General features: G+C 44.7%; 1 protein-coding gene across 1 annotated transcript in view; it reads left to right on the top strand.

The window, feature by feature from the left end:
• The window catches only part of LOC306937231 (uncharacterized protein), a gene marked incomplete at its 5' end in the record, with an annotated part of 34324 nt that overhangs the window by 3580 nt on the left and 16635 nt on the right, over positions 1-14109 (top strand). Inside the window, 4 exons of the mRNA XM_079520896.1 lie at positions 5142-5267; positions 7023-7097; positions 7411-7562; positions 7709-7813. Of these exons, the coding sequence (XP_079377022.1) occupies positions 5142-5267; positions 7023-7097; positions 7411-7562; positions 7709-7813 (458 nt within the window). The remainder of the gene's footprint in view (positions 1-5141; positions 5268-7022; positions 7098-7410; positions 7563-7708; positions 7814-14109) is intronic.

The following is a 14109-nucleotide window of genomic DNA, read 5'->3' on the forward strand; positions in this document are numbered from 1 at the left end:
GAGGGAATTTGGAGCGCTGTGATTGGTTGTCAGTGGAGTAGGAAGCGCTGGGCTGTGTTTTGGACCGCACACAAGTGTTTATGCCTACTAGTACTCTATGACTAGTACTAACCCTATCTCTAACTCTAACCTAAACATAACCGCAAGCAGGGGAGCAACGCACCCCTCACCAACCTTAATCCAAAAACTATTAACGTACCCCTCACCAACCTTAATCCAAAAACTATTAAAAAATCCGCGGTAGTAAAAGAGTAGTAAAACGAGCGCTCCTAAACCTGAGCTATCCTAGGAATAAAAAACTAGCGTACTGGAGAGCTACAAACATGGAGGCCTGCTACACAGCAGGTACTGTAGAACTACAAACATGGATGCTTGGTACAAACAGCAGGTACATTAGAACTACAAACATGGAGGCCTAGTCACATTCGAACTACAAACATGGAGGCCTAGTACACACATCAGGTACATTAGAACTACAAACATGGATGCCTAGTCACATTAAAAACTACAAACATGGAGGCCTAGTACACACAGAGGTACATTAGAACTACAAACATGGAGGTCTAGTACATACAGCAGGTACTGTAGAACTACAAACATGGAGGCTTGGTACACACATCAGGTACATTAGAACTACAAACATGGAGGTCTAGTACATACAACAGGTACATTATAACTACAAACATGGAGGCCTGGTACACACAGCAGGTACTGTAGAACTACAAACATGGATGACTGGTACACACAGCAGGTACTGTAGAACTACAAACATGGAGGCCTGGTACACACAGCAGGTACTGGAGAGCTACAAACATGGAGGCCTGGTACACACAGCAGGTACTGTAGAACTACAAACATGGAGGCCTGGTACACACAGCAGGTACTGTAGAACTACAAACATGGAGGCCTGGTACACACAGTACTGTATAACTACAAACATGGAGGCCTGGTACACACAGTACTGAATAACTACACATATGGAGGCCTGCGACACACAGCAGGTACTGTAGAACTACATACATGGAGGCTTGGTACACACAGCAGGTACTGGAGAACTACAAACATGGAGGCCTGGTACACACAGCAGGTACTGGAGAGCTACAAACATGGAGGCCTGGTACACACAGCAGGTACTGTAGAACTACACAAATGGAGGCCTGCTACACAGCAGGTACTGTAGAACTACAAACATGGAGGCCTGGTACACACAGCAGGTACTGGAGAGCTACAAACATGGAGGCCTGGTACACACAGCAGGTACTGTAGAACTACAAACATGGAGGCCTGGTACACACAGCAGGTACTGTAGAACTACAAACATGGAGGCCTGGTACACACAGTACTGTATAACTACAAACATGGAGGCCTGGTACACACAGTACTGAAGAACTACACATATGGAGGCCTGCGACACACAGCAGGTACTGTAGAACTACATACATGGAGGCTTGGTACACACAGCAGGTACTGGAGAACTACAAACATGGAGGCCTGGTACACACAGCAGGTACTGGAGAGCTACAAACATGGAGGCCTGGTACACACAGAGGTACATTAGAACTACAAACATGGAGGTCTAGTACATACAGCAGGTACTGTAGAACTACAAACATGGAGGCTTGGTACACACATCAGGTACATTAGAACTACAAACATGGAGGTCTAGTACATACAACAGGTACATTATAACTACAAACATGGAGGCCTGGTACACACAGCAGGTACTGTAGAACTACAAACATGGAGGCCTGGTACACACAGCAGGTACTGTAGAACTACATACATGGAGGCTTGGTACACACAGCAGGTACTGGAGAACTACAAACATGGAGGCCTGGTACACACAGCAGGTACTGGAGGCGAGTTTTTTATTCCTATGATGGGAGGGAATTTGGAGCGCTGTGATTGGTTGTCAGTGGAGTAGGAAGCGCTGGGCTGTGTTTTGGACCGCACACAAGTGTTTATGCCTACTAGTACTCTATGACTAGTACTAACCCTATCTCTAACTCTAACCTAAACATAACCGCAAGCAGGGGAGCAACGCACCCCTCACCAACCTTAATCCAAAAACTATTAACGTACCCCTCACCAACCTTAATCCAAAAACTATTAAAAAATCCGCGGTAGTAAAAGAGTAGTAAAACGAGCGCTCCTAAACCTGAGCTATCCTAGGAATAAAAAACTAGCGTACTGGAGAGCTACAAACATGGAGGCCTGCTACACAGCAGGTACTGTAGAACTACAAACATGGATGCTTGGTACAAACAGCAGGTACATTAGAACTACAAACATGGAGGCCTAGTCACATTCGAACTACAAACATGGAGGCCTAGTACACACATCAGGTACATTAGAACTACAAACATGGATGCCTAGTCACATTAAAAACTACAAACATGGAGGCCTAGTACACACAGAGGTACATTAGAACTACAAACATGGAGGTCTAGTACATACAGCAGGTACTGTAGAACTACAAACATGGAGGCTTGGTACACACATCAGGTACATTAGAACTACAAACATGGAGGTCTAGTACATACAACAGGTACATTATAACTACAAACATGGAGGCCTGGTACACACAGCAGGTACTGTAGAACTACAAACATGGATGACTGGTACACACAGCAGGTACTGTAGAACTACAAACATGGAGGCCTGGTACACACAGCAGGTACTGGAGAGCTACAAACATGGAGGCCTGGTACACACAGCAGGTACTGTAGAACTACAAACATGGAGGCCTGGTACACACAGCAGGTACTGTAGAACTACAAACATGGAGGCCTGGTACACACAGTACTGTATAACTACAAACATGGAGGCCTGGTACACACAGTACTGAATAACTACACATATGGAGGCCTGCGACACACAGCAGGTACTGTAGAACTACATACATGGAGGCTTGGTACACACAGCAGGTACTGGAGAACTACAAACATGGAGGCCTGGTACACACAGCAGGTACTGGAGAGCTACAAACATGGAGGCCTGGTACACACAGCAGGTACTGTAGAACTACACAAATGGAGGCCTGCTACACAGCAGGTACTGTAGAACTACAAACATGGAGGCCTGGTACACACAGCAGGTACTGGAGAGCTACAAACATGGAGGCCTGGTACACACAGCAGGTACTGTAGAACTACAAACATGGAGGCCTGGTACACACAGCAGGTACTGTAGAACTACAAACATGGAGGCCTGGTACACACAGTACTGTATAACTACAAACATGGAGGCCTGGTACACACAGTACTGAAGAACTACACATATGGAGGCCTGCGACACACAGCAGGTACTGTAGAACTACATACATGGAGGCTTGGTACACACAGCAGGTACTGGAGAACTACAAACATGGAGGCCTGGTACACACAGCAGGTACTGGAGAGCTACAAACATGGAGGCCTGGTACACACAGAGGTACATTAGAACTACAAACATGGAGGTCTAGTACATACAGCAGGTACTGTAGAACTACAAACATGGAGGCTTGGTACACACATCAGGTACATTAGAACTACAAACATGGAGGTCTAGTACATACAACAGGTACATTATAACTACAAACATGGAGGCCTGGTACACACAGCAGGTACTGTAGAACTACAAACATGGATGACTGGTACACACAGCAGATACTGTAGAACTACAAACATGGAGGCCTGGTACACACAGCAGGTACTGGAGAGCTACAAACATGGAGGCCTGGTACACACAGCAGGTACTGTAGAACTACAAACATGGAGGCCTGGTACACACAGCAGGTACTGTAGAACTACAAACATGGAGGCCTGCTACACAGCAGGTACTGTAGAACTACAAACATGGATGCTTGGTACACACAGCAGGTACATTAGAACTACAAACATGGAGGCCTGGTACACACAGCAGGTACTGTAGAACTACAAACATGGATGACTGGTACACACAGCAGATACTGTAGAACTACAAACATGGAGGCCTGGTACACACAGCAGGTACTGGAGAGCTACAAACATGGAGGCCTGGTACACACAGCAGGTACTGTAGAACTACAAACATGGAGGCCTGGTACACACAGCAGGTACTGTAGAACTACAAACATGGAGGCCTGCTACACAGCAGGTACTGTAGAACTACAAACATGGATGCTTGGTACACACAGCAGGTACATTAGAACTACAAACATGGAGGCCTAGTCACATTCAAACTACAAACATGGAGGCCTAGTACACACATCAGGTACATTAGAACTACAAACATGGATGCCTAGTCACATTAGAACTACAAACATGGATGCCTAGTACACACATAGGTACATTAGAACTACAAGTATGGATGTCTAGTACATACAGCAGGTACTGTAGAACTACAAACATGGAGGCTTGGTACACACAGCAGGTACATTAGAACTACAAACATGGAGGCCTAGTCACATTAGAACTAAAACATGGAGGCCTAGTACACACAGCAGGTACATTAGAACTACAAACATGGAGGTCTAGTAAATACAACAGGTACATTATAACTACAAACATGGAGGCCTGGTACACACAGCAGGTACTGTAGAACTACAAACATGGAGGACTGGTACACACATCAGGTACTGTAGAACTACAAACATGGAGGCCTGGTACACACAGCAGGTACTGTAGAACTACAAACATGGAGGCCTGCTACACACAGCAGGTACATAGAACTACAAACATGGAGGCCTGGTCACATTAGAACTACAAACATGGATGCCTGGTACACACAGCAGGTACTGTAGAACTACACATATGGAGGCATGGTACACACAACAGGTACTGTAGAATTACTAACATGGAGGTCTGGTACACACAGCATGGTACATAGAACTACAAACATGGAGGCCTGGTACACACAGCATGGTACATAGAACTACAAACATGGAGGCCTGGTATACGTGACTGTCAGTGTGAGGGGTCCCCAGTTCAAATATGATTATTTTGGGGGGTCACTGCCTGAAAAGGTTGAGAAACACTGGGCTATAGGGTGTCATCAAACATCGTCATTATGAGAAATGTAAATGTCACGTGACTTACTGTGTGTGTGTGTGTGTGTGTGTGTGTGTGTGTGTGTGTGTGTGTGTGTGTGTGCGTGTGTGCGTGTGTGTGTGTCCTGAGCAGACAGAGACCGTGAACAAAGAGGTGGTCTCCCATTCGCAGTCTCTCCAGTCGTCCAGGTCAGATGTCACAGAGGTCAAACGGACATTGCAGTCTCTGCAGATAGAGCTACAGTCCATGCTCAGTATGGTGAGTATTAGTAGTAGTAGTAGTATTATTGGTAGTAGTAGTAGTAGCAGTAGTAGTTGCAGTAGCAGTAGTAGTAGTAGTAGTAGCAGTAGTAGTAGTAGCAGTAGTAGTAGTTGCAGTAGCAGTAGTAGTAGTAGTAGTAGTAGTAGTAGTAGTAGTAGTAGTAGTAGTAGTAGTAGTAGTTGCTGTAGCAGTAGTAGTAGTAGTAGTAGTAGTAGTAGTAGTAGTAGTAGTAGCAGTAGTAGTAGTTGCAGTAGCAGTAGTAGTAGTAGTAGTAGCCTTAGTAGTAGTTTCAGTAGTAGCAGTAGTAGTAGTAGTAGTATTAGTAGTATTGGTAGTCATAGTAGTAGCAGTAGTACAGCAGTAAGTTGTGACATTGTGAATGTAACAGTTGACAGTCACCATTGTTAATGTACACGTAAACATTCCACATGCTATTAGGTCTACTAATGCACATTGTTGCAGTAAAATCCTCTGTTAATTTTACTCTGAGAGTGTACAAATGTAACCATATGGACACTTGCAGGCAGTGCCGGTTCTAGGTCCAGAAAAATCTGTAAATTTGCCATGGTATAGGTAGAGGGATGGTATGACAGACTGGTATAAACAGCGCCCCCAGTGGGGAGGGATGGTATGACAGACTGGTATAAACAGTGCCCCCAGTGGGGAGGGATGGTATGACAGACTGACTGGTATAAACAGTGCCCCCAGTGGGGAGGGATGGTATGACAGAGAGACTGGTATAAACAGCGTCCCCAGTGGGGAGGGATGGTATAAACAGCACCCCCAGTGTAGAGGGATGGTATAAACAGCGCCCCCAGTGGGGAGGGATGGTATGACAGACTGACTGGTATAAACAGCACCCCCAGTGGGGAGGGATGGTATGACAGAGAGACTGGTATAAACAGCGTCCCCAGTGGGGAGGGATGGTATAAACAGCACCCCCAGTGTAGAGGGATGGTATAAACAGCGCCCCCAGTGGGGAGGGATGGTATGACAGACTGACTGGTATAAACAGCGCCCCCAGTGGGGAGGGATGGTATGACAGACTGACTGGTATAAACAGCACCCCCAGTGGGGAGGGATGGTATGACAGAGAGACTGGTATAAACAGCGCCCCCAGTGGGGAGGGATGGTATGACAGACTGACTGGTATAAACAGTGCCTACAGTTGATATTAACCTGCGGACCGCATTAAGTGAAGGTGGGGGCCACATGTGGCCCCCAGGCCGCCAGTTGATTTTAACCTGCGGGCTGCATTAAGTGAAGGTGGGGGCCACATGTGGCCCTCAGGCCGCCAGTAGCCCATGTATGGGATAGGGGATACATTAAAAAAATAATAATAATCTTCTCCCTGTGATGTGGCCCCCTCAGTGGTTGTGGCCCTAAGCGACCGCTTATACCGCTTATGCCTAGAACCGGCCCTGCTTGCAGGTCCGACATGGCAACAAATTACTTAAATTAACGCTGATGATTCCACTCTGTATACAAATGAGAACCATATACAGGAACGCTGTGTGTGTGTGTGTGTGTGTGTGTGTGTGTGTGTGTGTGTGTGTGTGTGTGTGTGTGTGTGTGTGTGTGTGTGTGTGTGTGTGTGTGTGTGTGCGTGCGTGCGTGCGTGCGTGCGTGCGTGCGTGCGTGCGTGCGTGCGTGCGTGCGTGCGTGCGTGCGTGCGTGCGTGCGTGCGTGCGTGCGTGCGTGCGTGCGTGCGTGCGTGCGTGCGTGCGTGCGTGCGTGCGTGCGTGCGCGTAGAAAGCGTCCTTGGAGGGGACCCTGGAAGACACACAGAGCCGCTACTCTATGCAGCTGTCTGGCTACCAGACGCAGGTGAGGGTCTGGCCGACAACACCATCATTGATGCTGTCTCTGTTTGGCCCTGTGGCAGTACTACCTTCGGGCTTGGGCATGTTATCTGTAGACAGAAGATCTTTCTAAAGTTTATTTTGTTTTGTTTTGTTTATTTTTTGTTCAATAGCCGGAAGTATTAGAGCTGAAGTGATGAATCCGCTTAATTTCAATACTTCTATCTTTTTCATCAGATCACATATTTCGGTGATGGTCATGACTTTCTTCTTCTTCTACTACTTCTCCTTCTTCTCCTCCTCCTCCTCCTCCTCCTCCTCCTCCTCCTCCTTCCCAGGTGACGGGCCTGGAGGACCAGCTGGGTCATCTCCGGTCTGACCTGGAGCGCCAGCGCCAGGAGTACCAGATGCTGCTGGACATGAAGACCAGACTGGAGATGGAGATCGCCGAGTACAGGAGACTGCTGGACGGAGAGGCCAGCAGCAGCAGGTACGTACCACACACAAAGCACTTTAATTTATGTTTATTACGCATGATTGTCACATCCATTTAAAGCAGCAATCCGGGACTTATTTTGATAAATGAAACGCTATTTTAACGTATAGTCTGACTGGTGTTTTCCGATTGGTCGACAGCGTGTCCACTTCCTCATCGTCCAGCACCACGGTCAGGAAGGTGGTGACGGTGGTTGAAACGGTGGTCGACGGGAAGGTGGTCTCCTCACAAACATCGTCCTACTGAGCCGGCCCAGGAAGCCACGAGAACACACACATCTCATCTTCCAAGCAATAAAACAAAGCGTGTGGAATAATGTGTGCGTTTGGTCAATTTGTAATGATACACTGACTGAGGCACATTGTATTGTCCTTAATTGTTTGATGCCATGTTTATGAACCGATCTGCATGATTGGAACATAGACTAGAAACCAGGCTATATAAACATATTACAAACATAAACATATTACAAATTACTGTCACCATCATTAATCGGTTAGTCAGCAAAAAATATTCACGTATTAAAAGGAACATCAAGTCCCGGACCCAATTTATGGCCCAGTACCTTTCTGTGCGTGTGTGCGGCCGTGTGTGTGTGTGTGTGTGTGTGTGTGTGTCAACCTTGTAGCATGCTGCACCCTCATAAAACTAAATAACTATTAGGTCTAAAGCACAGGTTATCTGAAGCCCAGGGCCAGAGCTTTATTTAAAGTTATGTAACTCAACCGTCCATGAAAGTGCTCGACTCCTTGAAGTGATGCTGGAATGTTCGTCATGTTCTCATCAAATCAATTATATTGAGCACATTAGTGAAATTATCGGTATGAACGAAAATATGAACTGCATGGCAGAGTTTGTACATGCATAGTCTGGACACAGTGGACAGGTAACAAAAATGCTAATGACGATATGCAAATATCAAACATCTCTATTATTATTTTAACTTTTTTTTTTTTTTTTTGTAAATAAATGCTACTTCATCATAAAAGAGTGTCACAGAAAAGTAGCAAAAATAGCAGACCTACACGCTCACAAGCCTGAGCCTAAAAAAGGAACGGGTTCCACCCCACAGCAACGGAATACATGTGCACGTAGAATTGTTTTAATGAAAAAAACAAAATGCATTGTACAACAGGCCAGGTAAAAACATTATCACAGTTCTGGTTTGTCATACAAGACATTATTTGAGATGGGAGTTCAAGGTACCAACATGTTCTGCAGGCCTAACTGTTCACCTTAGATTGGTCAAGCTATACGACACTTCTCAGTGCCCTCTAGTGGTGGCCTAGTGCCAATGCCACTGTCAGCCCTCAAAGAGTGATTTATTTTTTACCTTTTTCTTTGTTTTGGCTTCTTGAAGACAAATTATATCAATTGAATTGAAGTGCCATGAAGCCCCTTTTCACATTTCTCTTTAAATGTGTGTGTTGGAACGATTTGTTTATAGAAATACTGTGCAGGATCGTAAGGATCCAGCGATGGGGAACTTGTACTGTGCTGTGCACAGTTTTAATACTGAAATATTATTTCTATTTATAGGTCATTACCGCTCTGGAATAACCTGCATTAAAATCTCTGCAGCATTTATAGTAAAATAATAACCAGGTGTCTGATTTGTTCATTTCATTCTGAATCTGTTAATTCACACATTCACACAAATCACATTTCTGATTATTGTGACGATTGTTTATTTTATCTCTTGAATCTGCGGTGGTTGGTTTCTTATCATTGTGTTATAATTTCTGGTTTCATTTAATTTTTTTTATTTGCAATCATGGCTGCTTTTGTGTGAGGTGTTAATTGGTTTGTAATGGTTGAGCACCCGCCCAGAGAGCTGCATGGTTTCCATGACAACCGTGATTATGATAATTAGAATCCTTAATAAAACAAAGGTCATCAGATGAAGCGAGATAACGACATCACTAACGAGCCGTAGCGTCTGAGGTCTGAGTCAGCGCCCTGGAGGGGAGCTGTTAGTATACACTTAAATGCACTCAGTTTAACAGAAACCACCTGGAAGAGTCGCACGCACGCACACACACGCACGCACGCACGCACACAAATAGACATGCATAGGCACACGTAAACTCAAACATACATGATATGGACCACAATGGAAACAAGCTGCAGCTTTTTGGTGTTTAAAGGGGCATTCCACTCATTTTCAACATTGTACTATGTCATTAATATACCTTAGAGCTGTTGTGTGGAAATAATAAAAAAGTCCCCCCATTCTGTGTTTCCTAGAACTGCAAGTATGGAAAAAATCATTAACATGGTGAAACACATCTTGATGACATCATCAACATGTGTTTCACCATGTTAATGTTTTTTTCAGACCTCTAGTTCTAGGAAACACAGAATAGGGGGACTTTTTTATTATTTCCACACAACAGCTCTAAGGTATATTAATGACATAGTAAAATGTTGAAAATGGGTGGTTTTCCCCTTTAATACATTTTGTGGCTTTTAGTTGGTGATAGGCTACTGTGCTTCTAACATACAGTACACACACACACACACACAACACACACACACACACTGCACACACACGCACACTCACACTTATCAATTCAAAGGGCTTTATGGCATGAGAAAACATTATGTATTCATTGCCAAAGTAAAAGTGGAACAATACAAAACAAAATGTATGTACAATTGTCAATTGTACATATGTCTATATGTACATAATATCCAATAAATCAATACAATAATAAAATAAATGTACCGAGGTCACTCTGTGCAGGAACACGCACGCACGCACGCACGCACGCACTGCGTGCACGCACGCACGCACGCACGCACGCACGCACGCACGCACGCACACACACACACACACACACAGGCGCGCCGCTCGCACATGCACTCATTCATACAAGGGCAACTGAGGGGACCGTGTAGCACAATGCAAGTTTGGGCAAACAGTGTTTGTCAGTTAGGGCCTCCCACTACTCTTCACTAATTGCCTGACCTTTAAGCACGAACGTATGCGGTGGCGTAGAGTTTCTGCAGGTTTCAACAAGTTCAATATAATACCTTTAAGAACTTCTTTTCTGGTGCCTTGTACAGTGTCTTCTTTATTCTGACTCCCCATGTGACCCTATATGGTGCCTTCATACCTTAAAGTTCATGCAAGTTCCTCATCCCAGCGTCGTTTTTGCACAAGGTGCAGGATGCGGCAAGTGTGCGTTTAACCAAGCACTATGAATTGCATTTTTATTGCATTTTCATAGCGCTTTTCCAAGTGCTCAAATCGCTTTACAGTGGTTCATTCATTCATACATTGGGAGGTGAAGCGGCGAACAGTCGACGCCAGCGTCCTCACTTCCCACATTCACACACCAATGGTGGCGAGCTCACACCGACCAACTCATTGGAGGCGATGTAGGGTTCAGTGTCTTGCCCAAGGATATGTGGACAGGAGGAGCAGGGATTTGAACCGCCGACCCAGGGATCATTGGACGACCTGCTCTACCTCCTGAGCCACAGCCGCCCTATCAAGCAGTAAATGCTGTTCTTCTTGAGCCTTTGATTGATTGATTGATTGAAATATTTATTAACAGTTTGCAGAATTACAGTACATTTCAAGCACAAACTCAATACAAAGACTGTTAACTGTGAGTGGACGACCCAATTAAGCATTACACTTGTTTACAAGAGGGTCCACAATGTTCAATTCATCAAAACATTTAGAGACGTACAAATAGACACTTCTATATAGTCAAAGAACAGAACAGGAATTCATCATAGAGGTAAAAAGGGAAAAGAGACATATACAGTGAAAAAAGGGGGGGGGGGGGGGGTGGTGCGGCATTCAGATTTTTACGGGGGCCAGTTTCGAATTGCAGCCGTCCGTAGGTGCCCTTTGAGAGAGGTTTTGAAGGAGTCAAGGGATTTGCATGCATCTAGACAGGTACATACATTGAACTTAAAGCACGTACCCACACATGTGACGTTCACAAAAACAATGTAACCGTTAGCCTACTTCGAGAAGTAGGACAGTTATATACTTTTTAATTATAGGCACATTATCCCCGTGCTACACCAACCGCCGTGCTCCGAGCATTCTGAACATGCTGCAGAGTTTCAGTGCCTTGCTCAAGGACACGCCATGGGGCATCGTAGATTCAGGAGATGGGACCCTAAGGCATGATGACAAACAGGTGGCTGTGTTGGGGACCCTAAGGCATGGGGGATGACAGACAGGTGGTTGCAAGGACCCTTATCTACACAGGCAAGGAGCGAGCGTTCCAACGGCAATATCACACGAAAACCTGTCCTGATATGGACTAGCGTCGGCCATTGCTTTGCGAAGTAGCCTGAATCCAATAACCAATAAACAGTAGCATGTAGACCGCAACCAATAGAAGTGTTTGAGGCCACAAAACCTCGCTCAAATAGACTCTGCGAGCGAATATAGTATGGGGTGGGATGACGCCGGCGCTGCACGCTTGCGGTACGTCAGAACAGTCTTGTTGAAAAACATGTGTTCTAATGAGATGTCAAGGTTCGCTCGCATCGCTGGCAGTGTAGATGAGGTGTAAGGTATGGCCGATGACAGATACATGTGATTGTATTGGGCCCTACGGCATGGGGGATGTAGACTGAAGAGCTGCGGGACCCTAAGGCATCATGGGTGATCGTGACAGACTGAGGAAATGTTGTTGGACCCAAAGGCAGTGAGAGGGCGATATTGATAATAATAAATTACACTCCGGTGGAAAGACCATGATTGAAGGCTCTGCTCAAGGCTTAAAACAGCTCTCTTGTAGCCCATGGAGTTCATGTTATTATTTCACCATGCAGTCTTATATTAGTATTGGAAGATTATGCAAAACTATCTAGTATCATGCTAACTTGTCAGCTGTACAGTGGAAATGACAGATTGCTAGTCTGGTGTAGACAGCTATGAAAATGATCATGCTATCATGGCCGTACCTTAAAGCTACCTGATTTATGGCAAAAGAAATGCTTATGGCAAAACTTAACTAAAATTATAATCACTATTATGGGTCCCTAAAACATTCATTCAGCTCTTTTGAATGCATTAATTGCATACACTATTCGGTGATATATTTTCTGCCTATTCGGGCCGAAACCGAATAGGCCGAAAATGCATTTTTAGCCATTTTCTGCCGAATATTTTCTGCGGCCGAATATTCTGTGCATCACTAAATCTCCAGTCTATTATCAGACAGTCACAGAAAATAGTTCCTGACAATATTGACCACTGAGTTCTAGCTCTTTCTCGTAGAAGATTCAGGGTTCCATTGAGCAGCCTGAACATGTCTTATGATTCTCAATAATAACGGGTAATATATAGGTTGTTGCGGCCATGGGGCTTGTGAAACAGGCTTATGTCACTGCAATTAAATGCTATACGCAAAATTATATGATATAGTCCTACCAGTGGCGTGCACAGACATTTAGAGGGGCAGGTGCTCAAGTTAAAAAAGGGCACCTTGTGCAGCGCGTGGAACCGGCCGGTTGCCTTAATCCATTTTGGGCGGGAACCCCTTTTGGTGTTAGCATTATGTTATGCTTTAGCTATTGAAAAATAGCAGATCTACAAGCTCATAGCGCGCCACCGAGTGGCGCGCTATGAGCTTGTAGGTCTGCTATTTTTGAAAAATCAAAAAAAAAAAGAGAAAAAAATGTTTTTTTTTTCTTGTTTTTTTCAAAAGGGCACATTGCCAAAAGGGCAGGGGGTGCTCTAGCACCCCCTAGTGTCTATCTGTGCACGCCACTGAGTCCTACTGCACTACAATATGCTATGCTATAATTATAAACTATAATACTATTCGGTCTGGAATACACTGTGGCACAAACGGCAACTTGATAGAAGCTCGTTATTTAGACAGGTTGCAGCAAAACCCAGTCGTGTTTTTACACCCCATTAGATCCCTTCCCAAGCCTGCGGGGCTGGCTGTCAAATTCACCGTCAAAGTGACATGAAATAATCCTCCTTTCATCTGGAGTGGTTTAGCACAAAGAAGACACCGTGCAGATCTGCATAGCTGCGCCAAATGTTGTCTCTACTTGCACAAGAAGCATCATTTCGGCATAATTGTATTTCTGTTTTTATCATGAACCGCATGTATGTTTGACATGGTGTTTTTGACATTGTGTCCTCTTGTAATCTTTGTTTCCCTCTTGAAACTGCAAAACAGTGGAAGCTTGTACAGAAAAAATAAACATCTGTCAACTTGTGAAGTAAAGAAATAAAGTTGAAGAAATAAAGTTTTAAGGTGAGCGTCTCATGCCATGATAGGTATCAACCATAATAATCCATAACCATTTGAATCATAAACAACTGCAAAACAAACAAGCAAACAAATGCAATCCACTAAAATACAAAATACAACAATCAAATGAAATGCCCGCTGGCAGGAAATGCAATCTGATGATAGGGTCTGCACTGTATAGCTTGAGTTCTGGGGGGATCTTATTTGGACATTTCTGTTTGATAAGACTGTCCAGTCAGCAGTGAGGGAGAGATGGTCAGATCAAACTCAAGGACATCATGATAGATTAGATCTTT

The sequence above is a fragment of the Electrona antarctica genome (genome assembly GCF_951216825.1).
Source record: "Electrona antarctica genome assembly, chromosome: 14".
Taxonomy (NCBI): Eukaryota; Metazoa; Chordata; class Actinopteri; order Myctophiformes; family Myctophidae; genus Electrona; species Electrona antarctica.